This window comes from Haliotis cracherodii, unplaced genomic scaffold (assembly GCF_022045235.1).
Source record: "Haliotis cracherodii isolate W230 unplaced genomic scaffold, xgHalCrac1.p SCAF_1, whole genome shotgun sequence".
In the NCBI taxonomy this organism is placed as follows: domain Eukaryota; kingdom Metazoa; phylum Mollusca; class Gastropoda; order Lepetellida; family Haliotidae; genus Haliotis; species Haliotis cracherodii.
The window spans coordinates 30,052,186-30,066,775 of NW_027266264.1; the positions used below are offsets into that span (position 1 = coordinate 30,052,186).

Here is a 14,590-nt window from a genome sequence, read left to right on the forward strand (position 1 = left end):
GTCGCCATATCTCAATAACAGTCACCATCTCTCAATAACAGTCACCATCTCTCAATAACAGTCACCATATCTCAATAACATTCTCCATATCTCAAAAACAGTCACCATCTCTCAATAACAGTCACCATCTCTCAATAACAGTCACCATATTGCAATAACATTCTCCATAATGTGGGGATATACTGGATATACATTGGGTGTATGCTGGGTGTATTATTTGAAAATACTTCAGTACTGTACCAGGTGTACTTATTACAGATACTGTGGGGAGGTACTGGGTGTACTCACTAAGGGTACTGTAGGGAGGTACCGGGTGTACTTACTGAGGGTACTGTGGGGGGTAACGGGTGTACTCACTAAGGGTACTGTGGGGAGGTACTGAGTGTACTTACAGAGGGTACTGTGGGGAGGTACCGGGTGTACTTACTGAGGGTACTGTGGGGAGGTACCGAGTGTTCTCACTAAGGATACTGTGGGGAGGTACCGAGTGTACTTACTGAGGGTACTGTGGGGGGAGTACCGGGTGTACTCACTAGAGGTACTGTGGGGAGGTACTGAGTGTACTAACAGAGGGTACTGTGGGGAGGTACCGGGTGTACTTACTGAGGATACTGTGGGACAGTGCCTTTGCACTGAGGCACTTCAGCGATGTATTTGCTGTACAGCCACTTGACCCGGAAGTGTAGGTTCATGTACTCCGAACTTTTGCAGATCGGCTCCTTCTCATGATCTGAAGAAAGAGCATAAAAATCATCTGCAGAAGCTCTACTGTTCCCCATCTACAGATGCTGTTTACTGGCTGTACTGTTCCCCATCTACAGATGCTGTTTACTGGCTGTACTGTTCCCCATCTACAGGTGCTGTTTACTGGCTCTACTGTTCCCCATCTACAGGTGCTGTTTACTGGCTCTACTGTTCCCCATCTACAGGTGCTGTTATCTTGCTCTACAGTTCCCCATCTACAGGTGCTGTTTACTGGCTGTACTGTTCCCAATCTACAGGTGCTGTTTCCTGGCTCTACTATTCCCCATCTACAGGTGCTGTTTACTGGCTGTACTGTTCCCCATCTACAGGTGCTGTTTACTGGCTCTACTGTTCCCCATCTACAGGTGCTGTTTACTGGCTCTACTGTTCCCCATCTACAGGTGCTGTTTACTGGCTCTACTGTTCCCCATCTACAGGTGCTGTTATCTTGCTCTACTGTTCCCCATCTACAGGTGCTGTTATCTTGCTCTACTGTTCCCCATCTACAGGTGCTGTTATCTTGCTCTACTGTTCCCCATCTACAGGTGCTGTTTACTGGCTCTACTGTTCCCCATCTACAGGTGCTGTTTACTGGCTCTACTGTTCCCCATCTACAGGTGCTGTTTACTGGCTCTACTGTTCCCCATCTACAGGTTCTGTTTACTGGCTCTACTGTTCCCCATCTACAAGTGTTGTTATCTTGCTCTAGTGTTCCCTATCTATTATATAGGTGCCTCCAGTAAGGCTCCTCACTTCCTCGATTGTTGCCTGGAGAAGACCTACAATACCCTGTAACAGCCACGGCAACAGTGAGCTTGAGAGAATCAGCCTCGTCCTACCTTCCAGGGCAAAGCACAGGTCTTTAGAGAAGAGGTCCCACAGCATTGCAGCACTAACTTGGCCAATGTTCAACTCTTGAGGAAACCTAAAACACAACAATAAAGTTCCATTTGAAGAAAATACACAAAGACAAAGTAGTGTAATCTTCCTTAAAAGTGTGTATGTGTGTGACATGTCTGCATGTTGTGTGTGATCTGTGTGTGTGATGTGTGTAACATGTCTGCTTGTTGTGTGTGATATGTGTCTTCATGATGTGTGTCTATGTGTGTGATGTGTCTGCATGTTGTGTGTGTAACATGTCTGCATGTTGTGTGTGTAACATGTCTGCATGTTGTGTGTGTAACATGTCTGCATGTTGTGTGTGATATGTGTCTTCATGATGTGTGTCTATGTGTGTGATGTGTCTGCATGTTGTGTGTGTAACATGTCTGCATGTTGTGTGTGTAACATGTCTGCATGTTGTGTGTGATATGTGTCTTCATGATGTGTGTCTATGTGTGTGACATGTCTGCATGTTGTGTGTGATGTGTGTGTATAACATGTCTTCATGTTGTGTGTGTAACATGTCTACATGTTGTGTGTGATATGTGTCTTCATGATGTGTGTCTATGTGTGTGACATGTTTGCATGTTGTGTGTGATGTGTGTAACATGTCTACATGTTGTGTGTGATATGTGTCTTCATGATGTGTGTCTATGTGTGTGACATGTTTGCATGTTGTGTGTGTGATGTGTGTAACATGTCTACATGTTGTGTGTGATATGTGTCTTCATGATGTGTGTCTATGTGTGTGACATGTCTGCATGTTGTGTGTTGTGATGTGTGTGTGCGTGATATGTGGCTTCATGATGTTTGTTTGTTTCATGTTGTTTAACGCTGCATTCAGCTATATGACGGCGGTCTGTAAATAATCGAGTCTGGACCAGACAATCCAGTGATCCAGTGATCGATCCAATTGGGATACGATGACATGCATCTACCAAGTCAGCGAGCCTGACCACCCGATCCTATTAGTCGCCTCTTACGACAAACATAGTCACCAATTACAGCAAGCATGGGTTGCTGGAGACCTACTTTTACCTGGAATCTTCACGGGACATCTTCATGATGTGTGTCTATGTGTGTGTATGATGTGTGGGTGTGTGTGACATGTTGGCATGTGTGTGTGCGTGTGCGTGCGTGTGTGTGTGCATGCGTGAGTGCGTGCATGCATGCGTCTGTGTGATGTGTGTGTGTGTGTGTGTGTGTGTGTGTCTGTGTGTGTGCATACGTGAGTGCGTGCATGTGTGCATGCATGCGTCTGTGTGATGTGTGTGTGTGTGATATTTACATTTAGTACTAGCGACTAAATGTTTTTATTGCAGGTATATCATCTTATGTTTACAATTTTACTTACTTCCTGCTACGTCATCGCACGCGCGTGTCCTCGGAAGTTACGTAACCATCTCGTGGTGACGTAATCACTGTTTTTTTCATTACATAACCGTCTCTACTCTTCACTTTCGCACAGCTGTCAATCCGTGGTACATCGCATTGTCGCTCTCCGCTTTCCCACCCGCCCGCCCTGTTTGACTCCAATCTATCTCATTTCCATTGTACATCAATTTTATTGTCTATGACAGGTACCAGGCACAACAAATTGTACATATTTACATTTAGTACTAGCGACTAAATGTTTTTATTGCAGGTATATCATCTTATGTTTACAATTTACTTACTTCCTGCTACGTCATAGCACGCGCGTGTCTTCGGAAGTTACGTAACCATCTCGTGGTGACGTAATCACTGTTTTATTTTTTCATTACGTAACCGTCTCTACTCTTCACTTTCGCACAGCTGTCAATCCGTGGAACATCGCATTGTCGCTCTCCGCTTTCCCACCCGCCCGCCCTGTTTGCCTCCATCTATCTCATTTCCATTGTACATCAATTTTATTGTCTATGACAGGTACCAGGCACAACAAATTGTACATATCTAATTATATATCTCTCTAATATTGTACATATCTTGACAATGTGAATAAAACAAGTCGTGGAGTGGCGTGGTTCTTCTGGGCTACCTCCTATATCATCATAATTTATATTGATATATATACTAATTAGGGTTTCCGGTTACCTGCTTTCCAGCGGGAACCCAGACTGGGTTACCTTCTTACCAGTTGGAACCCAGTCTTTCCCGGGTTTTCACTCGGGAATCTAGTAACAATTATATTTGGCAACGCAAGTTGCCACATAGCTGGGCCTGGCGGCGTTCGCTCCCATTTAGACCCGCAGCGTTGGTCGGGTTGCGTCGTTTCCGTCATTTGGGCCGTAGCATTAAGTATATATTAACAATTAAATTTGGCCTGGCGGCGTTCGCTCCCAGTTAGACCCGCAGCTGTGGTCGGGTTGCGTCGTTTCCGTCATTTGGGCCGTAGCATTAAGTATATATTAACAATTAAATTTGGCCTGGCGGCGTTCGCTCCCATTTAGACCCGCAGCTGTGGTCGGGTTGTGACATTTCCGCCATTTGGGCCTTACCATTAATTATATATTAACAAATATGTTTGGCGACTCAAGTCGCCACATAAATACTATTTATTCCATTGCTAAATTGGGGTAGCCCTTTAGAACCTCCACACCCTCGGCCATTAAATCCACTGTTGCGTCTTTGTCATTCTTTCAACATAGCCCACCTTCCTCAGGGAGGTGGGCCATCGCTGTAATATCCTGCAATAACTAATTATATATCTCTCTAATATTGTACATATCTTGACAATGTGAATAAAACAAGTCGTGGAGTGGCGTGGTTCTTCTGGGCTACCTCCTATATCATCATAATTTATATTGATATATATACTAATTAGGGTTTCCGGTTACCGGCTTTCCAGCGGGAACCCAGACTGGGTTACCTTCTTACCAGTTGGAACCCAGTCTTTCCCGGGTTTTCACTCGGGAATCTAGTAACAATTATATTTGGCAACGCAAGTTGCCACATAGCTGGGCCTGGCGGCGTTCGCTCCCATTTAGACCCGCAGCGTTGGTCGGGTTGCGTCGTTTCCGTCATTTGGGCCGTAGCATTAAGTATATATTAACAATTAAATTTGGCCTGGCGGCGTTCGCTCCCATTTAGACCCGCAGCTGTGGTCGGGTTGTGACATTTCCGCCATTTGGGCCTTACCATTAATTATATATTAACAAATATGTTTGGCGACTCAAGTCGCCACATAAATACTATTTATTCCATTGCTAAATTGGGGTAGCCCTTTAGAACCTCCACACCCTCGGCCATTAAATCCACTGTTGCGTCTTTGTCATTCTTTCAACATAGCCCACCTTCCTCAGGGAGGTGGGCCATCGCTGTAATATCCTGCAATAATCGTGCATAATGTGTGTCAGAGCAAACTTACTGGTTCAACACGGAAGTATAGCTGTTGCGGTCCTCTTCTATGACAGACACAATGAGGGCAATGAGTTTGTGCCAGAAGTCCAGGCTTCGACTACTTGGGCCCTCAAAGTCCGGGTTCGGTAACTCTGATGGGTCAGTCTGGAATTCTCGGTTGTACAGCTCATAGCAGTTGTCAAATAGAAACTTGTACGTGGATTTGATGCATGCGATGACGCAGTCCTTCACAACAGTGCTGGCGCGGGGAGGACTTGCCAGCTCTTGCACCTACAAAACATTGCAGTCCACAGAGGGTTATAAGATGCTGCCTGTCACATGTCTGTATATGGACAGATGGTCCTGATGTGGGGAACATGGGTTGGTCCAAATGAAGTGGGAACAGACATATGTTGGTCCTGATGCGGTGGGGAAGACATGGGTTGGTCCTGATGAGGTGGGGAAGACATGGGTTAGTCCTGATGTGGTGGACAATGGGTTAGTCCTGATGTGGTGGACAATGGGTTGGTCCTGATGTGGAGAACAATGGGTTGGTCCTGATGTGGAGAACAATGGGTTGGTCCTGATGTGGTGGGGGCAGACATGGGTTGGTCCTGATGTGGTGGGGAAGACATGGGTTGGTCCTAATGTGGTGGGGAAGACCTGGGTTGGTCCTAATGTGGTGGGGGCAGACATGGGTTGGTCCTGATGTGGTGGGGAAGACATGGGTTGGTCCTGATGTGGTGCGGGCAGACATGGGTTGGTCCTGATGTGGTGGGGAAGACATGGGTTGGTCCTAATGTGGTGGGGAAGACCTGGGTTGGTCCTAATGTGGTGGGGGCAGACATGGGTTGGTCCTGATGTGGTGGGGAAGACATGGGTTGGTCCTGATGTGGTGGGGAAGACATGGGTTGGTCCTGATGTGGTGGGGGCAGACATGGGTTGGTCCTGATGTGGTGGGGAAGACATGGGTTGGTCCTAATGTGGTGGGGAAGACCTGGGTTGGTCCTAATGTGGTGGGGAAGACCTGGGTTGGTCCTGGTGTGGTTGGGAAGACATGGGTTGGTCCTAATGTGGTAGGGAAGACATGGGTTGGTCCTGATGTGGTGGGGAAGACCTGGGTTGGTCCTGGTGTGGTGGGGAAGACATGGGTTGGTCCTGATGTGGTGGGGAGGACATGGGTTGGTCCTGATATGGTGGGGAACAGACATGGGTTGGTCCTGATGTGGTGGGGAAGACATGGGTTGGTCCTGGTGTGGTGGGGACAGACATGGGTTGGTCCTGATGTGTTGGGGACAGACATGGGTTGGTCCTGATGTGGTGGGGAAGACATGGGTTGGTCCTGATGTGGTGGGGAAGACATGGGTTGGTCCTGATGCGTTGGGGACAGACATGGGTTGGTCCTGATGTGGTGGGGACAGACATGGGTTGGTCCTGATGTGGTGGGGAAGACATGGGTAGGTCCTGGTGTGGTGGGGACAGACATGGGTTGGTCCTGATGTGGTGGGGAAGACATGGGTTGGTCCTGATGTGGTGGGGAAGACATGGGTTGGTCCTGATATGGTGGGAACAGACAGTGGTTGGTCCTAATGTGGTGGGGAAGACATTGGTTGGTCCTGATGTGGTGGGGAAGACATGGGTTGGTCCTGAGGTGGTGGGGAAGACATGGGTTGGTCCTGATGTGGTGGGGAAGACATGGGTTGGTCCTGATATGGTGGGGAAGACATGGGTTGGTCCTGATATGGTGGGAACAGACAGTGGTTGGTCCTAATGTGGTGGGGAAGACATTGGTTGGTCCTGATGTGGTGGGGAAGACATGGGTTGGTCCTGATGTGGTGGGGAAGACATGGGTGTAGACAAGCACGTAAGTTGGTCCATGTGGTTGGACAAAAATCTTGTCAATATAGAAAAGAAGAACATAATTGGAAACTTTACCTTCATTCTGAAGAAGGTGATGCTGGTGAGCAGGTCCACCGTGGATTTGAGATCCTGCAGGCGGGCTGGGTCAGATGCCGGGAAGTTGTTCTGAAAACACCAGAAATAGATAAGAAACTGTTGACTTATAGAAAGATGCATCTGTTAACCTTCTGCAAAAAGGTCAAAGCTAACAGATTGATACAGCTTGATGTGGGAATAATTAGACATTAACCAATTTACTCACAGCATGCCTAGGGGACAAAACATTTTGCTTTGGATGGCATCAGGACTTCATGTTCCACCCTGAAATTGTGTTATACCCTAGACACGTTACATAGAAAACTCACTCTGTACATTGACAAGTCAATCCGGAGAGAATTGTGCAGTTGGTCCAGCAACTTGACAAACTTTTCTTTCTGAAAAAATAATTACAAAAAACTGTTAATTCAGTACATCACCGAGTGCACACATTAGTTCGTTTATATAGTTGTCTGAATCCCAATTAGCACAATAACATACAATCATGGATCCAGCTTTCCTTAAAACACCACATACATGACACAGTAATTATCCTTTGTAACCCCCACCTGACCTTAAAGACAGGAATATAAATCAATGGTAATGGAAATTTGTTGTGTGTCATGACCACCACAAATGCATATTCATAGCACTACAAAAACCATTACTGGAGTAGACACAAGTGGGAATTAGAAACAGTGACTGATGATGATAGTATTCATTCATCAATAAGGATGATTCCTTGTAACCTCATTAACTGAAACTGACCTAGCTTCAGTTAATAACAGTGTCCTTTATCTTTGGTGGATGTAAGCCATGGCTTAATCCATAAGAGTTACTAATAAAGTGATATCTATTTAGCTTAGTTGAACTCCCGTCCAGCTGTGTGAAATCTTGTAGTGAGGATAATCAAATGTTCTAAAACATCTTTTCAGATGACATATTTCTCAGGTATGCACAATGTTTCACAATGTTACCATAGGCAGAAATAAGCCCCAACCTCTAATTTAGATCCCACTAAAGATCCTGCATGCCAAGTTCAAAACCTTGCTAGTCACCATTCATTTATTGTGTTCACACATTCAGACAAACTCAACAGTGTCATCTATCCAAATCAAATCCACCTACCCCAAAGTTGGATGCAGCGAAGCGGTCACTGGCTGAGACAGCTGTTGTTGCCGTCGTGTGTGCATAGAAGGCATTGATGTTTGCAAGGAGCGTGCTCATGACTGCAGGCACGCCGGGACACATGTACTTTGTTGCCAGGCAGGAGAAGTGACTGTAGATAGAGAAGCGGACAGTAAGTAGTAACTATATGGAGGACCATCCAAATTTGACGCATCAGTGACCAAAAATAATGTCTGATGCAATGCTCTGTTTTGACATGTACCGTATCTTCCTGGTTTTTTTCAGATGAACAATTGACCTGCCTTTGCATGTGTTTGGGACAGGTGCCACCAGTGGGGCAGTATATGCTCACCTTTTCGCAAACACCTTGTTTCATCTATATTTGATAGTGATTCATAAACCATTGATGTAGTACCATTCTTTTTCTTTCATTAAAAAATATATTTATTTTGTTATTGATTAATCCTCCAAGTCTCATTCTCAACAATGATCTGGTGTTAGTTGTACCCTTAGTCTAGTATTCATGAAAGAAGAACAAGACTGCTGATCACTCACGTCATGGCCTGGTAGATGGACTCAATGCCATATCTCATGGCAAACTCATCCACTATTTCCTGGGCTGGCTCATCAAAGTACACTTTCCACGCGTCATCTTGCTGCAATCAGGAAATAACACAATCAGGAAATAACACACTCAGGAATTACACAATCAGGAATAACGGAATTACACAATCAGGAATAACACAACCAGGAATAACACAATCAGGAAATTACACAATAAGTAATAACGGAATTACACAATCAGGAATAACACAATCAGGAAATAACACAATCAGGAATCACATAATTAGGAATTACACAACCAGGAATTACACACAGGAATGACAATCAGGAATAACGGAATTACACAATCAAGAATAACGGAATTACACAATCAGGAAAAACACAATCAGGAATAACACAATCAGAAATAACACAATCAGGAATAACACAATCAGGAAATACACAATCAGGAAATACACAACCAGGAATAACATAATCGTTTCAAACCTTTCAGTAGTGTTGCTCATTATTAAACATAAAGAGGGCAAACCAGTTTCACTGACAGACACCTGACACATTGCTTACCCCTTTAGCATCTGGCAACTTCACCTCACCCTCGGCTTGCTCACAAAGGTAGTGGAAGAGGTTCTGAAATAAACAAAACACGGTTGAGTTCCACATGATGGCTAATGTAAAACTTGTGGCAGTTTTGATCAGTGTGTTGTAGGGAAAAGTGCATTCATTTTATGACAAATATGTACTCATCAAGTGAAGGCCGGTGTACGAGTATTATAACTCACCTCATGAAGGCAGGTGTATTATAACTCACCTCATGAAGGCAGGCCGGTGTATAATAACTCACCTCATGAAGGCAGGTGTATTATAACTCACCTCATGGAGGCAGGTGTATTGTATTGCACCTCATAAGGCAGGTGTATTGTATTGCACCTCATAAGGCAGGTGTAACTGTAACTCACCTATTGGAGTCACGTGTATTATAACTCACCTCATGGAGGCAGGTGTATGATAACTCACCTCATAAGGCAGGTATACGGTAACTCACCTCATGAAGGCAGGTGTATTATAACTCACCTCAGGGAAGCAGGTGTATTATAACTCACCTCATGAAGGCAGGTGTATTGCACATGGTAGGGGGCAACCTTCTCTTCGCCCTTGATCTCCACACTTATGTGGAGACGGATAGCACCAGATACTGCGGATTTGTCAGTCCGCTTTTCTGTAACACAAAGAAGTAACAATGATGCATGTGTTGTTGGGAACCTTCAACTGCCACCCACCACATGGATCTGTCTGTCTGTCTGATCTACAGAAATTGAGAAAACTTACCCAAGTTGTACCAGACGTCCATCTCGCCACTCAGAGTTCGCACCTCAATAATAGTCTGGCCCAAGAAATCATCAGATTCTCGTGTCAATTTCTGGCGTAACTTGGACTTGAGGTCATTGTCTTCATCCCTGGGAAGAAAAGAGATGCATTTTACAAGGAGCAATGGGTACAGCAGATGGGCATCTTACAAGAAGGAGCAATGAGGACAACAGAGAGGCATCTTACAAGAAGGAGCAATGAGGACAACAGAGAGGCATTTTACAAGAAGGAGCAATGGGGACAACAGAGAGGCATCTTACAAGAAGGAGCAATGAGGACAACAGAGAGGCATCTTACCAGAAGGAGCAATGAGTACAGCAGAGAGGCATCTTACAAGAAGGAGCAATGGGGACAACAGAGAGGCATCTTACCAGAAGGAGCAATGGGGACAACAGAGAGGCATCTTACCAGAAGGAGCAATGAGGACAACAGAGAGGCATCTTACAAGAAGGAGCAATGAAGTCTGGTCTATAGATATAAAAAATCACCATAGATCAACTTACCACACACGGACCTTGATCCTGTCAGAGGAATTATGGCACTCACTGAAAGAGACATAGGTCATTAGCAATCAAGACAGAATACTATCAATCATGACTACACAGGACAGGATAGATCTCAACTCAAGTCAGGACAGATCTATCACATGTGGCCTCATTTTACCCATCATATAAACCTACAGTGACATCATCCTATTGACAATAAACCTTGAGGGTAGTAAAGATCCTTGAAATCCTGGAAATGATGGAAACAGAATGCCCGGATTGCCTGATTTTTTTTCTGCCTTTGATGTTTATGAGAATTATGAAGTATCTTCATGAATCAAACCTGCAACCTCGCGTATCATGTTTAGTATTGTAACCCACTTTTTTCAGCACTGAGCCACCATAGCAGGTAATGAAAAGGTGTTCAATCTAACATGTCATGACTTCTGTTGTCTGCATGCTGCACATGGTCTTTCTCTCACACACTGTTATCAAATTTGTAACATACTGCAAATACACAAATGTTTCACTATAAGGTATCCTGATGTTTTCTTATTCAATTTGGTATTTCTTAGACTTTGATGGTTCATAAGTTAGTTAAAACACAACTCTGAGGTATTAGACTTTTCTCTCACCACATTTTCAACTAAAACCTTAGAGTAGGTTTTAACCTACACCGAAGCACTTGATTCTGGTGAACAGGTCGTGATGTTATAAAATAAGCCTGTTTCCTTGACCACCTGTTTCCTTGACAAAAGAACAAGGAGTACCCAACCACACACTACAAATATCATCCATATCATTCACATCCTTCCAGTGTTATGAAATAATTCAGTGAAAATTATGTACAAAACAGATGATGCTGAAATTCACAAATAAAACTCACAAATAAAATTTTTCATTCCACACAGGATTCAGGTCTTGAGGCACTGTTTTGGTTCGTTTTTTCACTTTGCCAACCTGCACTGTAACATAGGGATCACTGGTGCCGGTCTTGTCCTTCCCAATCAGACCCTGGGCACATATCACTGCAACAGGAGGCCTCGTCATCACATGTACACCATGGACATAGTTCATTATACATCACTGTCTTTAAAAATAGCTATTATTGTCAAACAATGATTTCAATAGGTTACATTGTAAACCTTTGTCTTACTGAACAGGGCAAAAGGCTGGACATTGTCTTACTGAACATGATTTGGAGAGAAAAATATTCAATTTATCAATATTTCTTACTGTTTCTTTAGGTATGTATAAACAAGGACAGACTGAAGCTGTACAACAAAAACATCAATACAGTGTGCAGAGAAACAGTCAGTGTTGCCATGGTGAATAGGGTGCTGGATACAATGCTAACAAGTGCTGGACAATTTTACTACAAAGCTGACAACTGCTGAACAACATACTACAATGCTAACAAGCTGTGTACGACAAACTATAATGCTAACAACTGCTGGATAACATACTACGATGCTAACAAGCTGTGTACGACAAACTATAATGCTAACAACTGCCGGATAACATACTACGATGCTAACAAGCTGTGTACGACAAACTATAATGCTAACAACTGCCGGATAACATACTACGATGCTAACAAGCTGTGTACAACAAACTATAATGCTAACAACTGCCGGATAACATACTACGATGCTAACAAGCTGTGTACGACAAACTATAATGCTAACAACTGCCGGATAACATACTACGATGCTAACAAGCTGTGTACGACAAACTATAATGCTAACAACTGCCGGATAACATACTACGATGCTAACAAGCTGTGTACGACAAACTATAATGCTAACAACTGCCGGATAACATACTACGATGCTAACTTCTAACTAGCAGCTAGTGGTTACATATATAACAAAGCAAGCGATGTATCAATGAGTACTTCAATCAGGGGACACGGATATCCTTGACCAGCTGGAGCTGGTGTGTAGTGTAATATGATGTAGGTTGGTCTACCTGTGATAGCTACTTTAGCGGACCACTTAGATGTGCCATCAAGTATGTTCTGTTTAGCAGCTTTCATGTGGCCCACATGCAGAGGCAATTCAACTTCAAACAAGGATCTGGAATATGACACAGTTGTCTACAACATCGTACACAACATCGCTCACAACATCGCACACAACATCGCACTCAACATCGCACACAACATCGCACACAACAGTGCACACAACGTTACACACAACATCGTACACAACATCGCACACAGCAGTGCACACAACATCGCACACAGCAGTGCACACAACGTTACACACAGCAGTGCACACAACGTTACACACAACATCGCACACAGCAGTGCACACAACGTTACACACAACATCGTACACAACACTGCTCCGTAGACTGGTAACACAATGTACATTTCGTGAGGATGAGAAATTTGTGAATTTCGTAGTTTGTTTAGTAGATTAGCTTTTAGTTTACACTACGGATGTATGATACTTTTTGTGGTGATACAATCCATATATTGACAGTAAGTCTGTCATACAATTCATGCTACCATGTATTGAAACTTGAGGATTACCATGTTAAGAAAACATAATCATCAAACAATACAAATAAAACAAAAAAAAACCAAAACTTGACAGATCGGAGTTAAATAAACAGTGGCTGGAGATCGCTTGACATCTTGTCCTAACAACCACTAGAAAATAGCATTTTACAATTATTTCTCAGTCCTCATTGTATAGTTGTGTATAGTGTAGTATCGATATATATGGCTTCATGACACACTACTGGTATTATGGAGATATATTCGGAGACTGGTTACCTCCCTTGACACACAATGCTACAACATAGGGTCGGGTGGTCATGTGGGGATGCTACAAGCAGCACTGGTCAAATGGCACAATTACACAACATCGCATCAAGAATCAGCAACTGTCACAAGGAACTGACACACTTGAACTGGAGTATGGGTCAAGTCATTTTACAACTATGCATTATAAGATGCAAAACAGCAAGATTTGCTCAGAATTGCAGGTTATGATGATGTTTGCTGACTCAGCACATACTACAGTACAAGGTAACAGAACAATATTTGAAAATCTAAATGCAAAACATAAAATGTGAAATGTTAAAACTGCCCCTTCCATCTGGAGAGAAGCATGCTGAAACAATAGAGGACTACAGACACGGAAAAGTGTGATTATTTGAAATGGAAATAAGTGCTTCCAAAAAAACTTCAAATGTATATCGCAAACAAGTAGAAAAACGTCTTATCCAACACCTTAACCTGATACCCACTAGTTTGGTGTCTGGCTGGTTGTCACAGTTGGCACTATTACACACAGTCACACATGTACTCACACAAGCACTCATGTAAGCACGCACGCACGCACGCACGCACGCATGCACTCAATGTTGTTATAACATTGGTTGGGTATAAGGCCACAGTATGAGTGTAAAGTAAGGCTTACCTATTACAGTGTCAGAGGAAGTTTTAAAGGAGTTGTGACATGTCAAACTTGTATGCAAATCACCGGCTTATTTGTTTAATTTGTTTTCACACAGTGATCAAGTTATAAAACCTTTTTTGTTTCCGTGATTTCTCTGCCAATTATTGCAAGGTTCATGCACACAAGATTTCAGCTTCATAATCAAGTGGTTTAAGAGGAGATCCCTTTTCATCTGATGGTAGTACTTGAAGGTACTTGCTCAAAAGTCAGTACCAAAAAAATAAATGTGCGAAAAACATAAGACACTTCTTTAACACAACAGCATATATACTTAATATGAAATTACACGTTGATACAGGAATAATCTTTCTGGGACAAGGCAGCCTTATTATTCAGCTCAGAGCTCTAGGAGCATGTGTGGGGCGGTCGGGTAACCTAGTGGTTAAAGCGTTCCCTCGTCACGCCGAAGATCCGGGTTCTATTCCCGACATGGGTACAATGTGTGAAGCCCATTTCTGGTGTCCCCCGCCGTGATATTGCTGGAATATTGCTAAAAGCGGCGTAAAACCAAACTCACTCACTCACTCACTCACTCACTAGGAGCATGTTTTAGGGATACGTTTGTCTGTATCATCCATGGAAAGTTTAGTCTGGTGATGTCAGAGGTGATCCAACCATAAACCATAACAGAGATGAACAATGAGCCATAATATGCGCTCACATAACTCTCTAGTCTGGGGAAGCTAAGAAATATTT

At 43.6% G+C, this 14,590-nt stretch overlaps 1 protein-coding gene across 9 annotated transcripts in view; it reads right to left on the minus strand.

The window, feature by feature from the left end:
• Nucleotides 1–14,590, minus strand: part of LOC139475675 (protein unc-13 homolog B-like) — a 197,224-nt gene that overhangs the window by 21,249 nt on the left and 161,385 nt on the right. For 8 of the 9 annotated variants that reach the window (XM_071258894.1, XM_071258883.1, XM_071258887.1 and 5 more), the window contains 12 exons: nucleotides 11,308–11,449; nucleotides 10,440–10,481; nucleotides 9,898–10,025; nucleotides 9,672–9,787; nucleotides 9,136–9,198; nucleotides 8,563–8,663; nucleotides 8,008–8,158; nucleotides 7,209–7,277; nucleotides 6,880–6,969; nucleotides 4,973–5,235; nucleotides 1,584–1,669; nucleotides 604–730 (listed from right to left, as the gene is read on the minus strand). In XM_071258894.1, the coding sequence (XP_071114995.1) occupies nucleotides 604–730; nucleotides 1,584–1,669; nucleotides 4,973–5,235; nucleotides 6,880–6,969; nucleotides 7,209–7,277; nucleotides 8,008–8,158; nucleotides 8,563–8,663; nucleotides 9,136–9,198; nucleotides 9,672–9,787; nucleotides 9,898–10,025; nucleotides 10,440–10,481; nucleotides 11,308–11,449 (1,378 nt within the window). Of the gene's footprint in view, nucleotides 1–603; nucleotides 731–1,583; nucleotides 1,670–4,972; nucleotides 5,236–6,879; nucleotides 6,970–7,208; nucleotides 7,278–8,007; nucleotides 8,159–8,562; nucleotides 8,664–9,135; nucleotides 9,199–9,671; nucleotides 9,788–9,897; nucleotides 10,026–10,439; nucleotides 10,482–11,307; nucleotides 11,450–12,392; nucleotides 12,500–14,590 lie in introns of all 9 variants that reach the window. The other variant, XM_071258872.1, reaches the window with a different exon arrangement.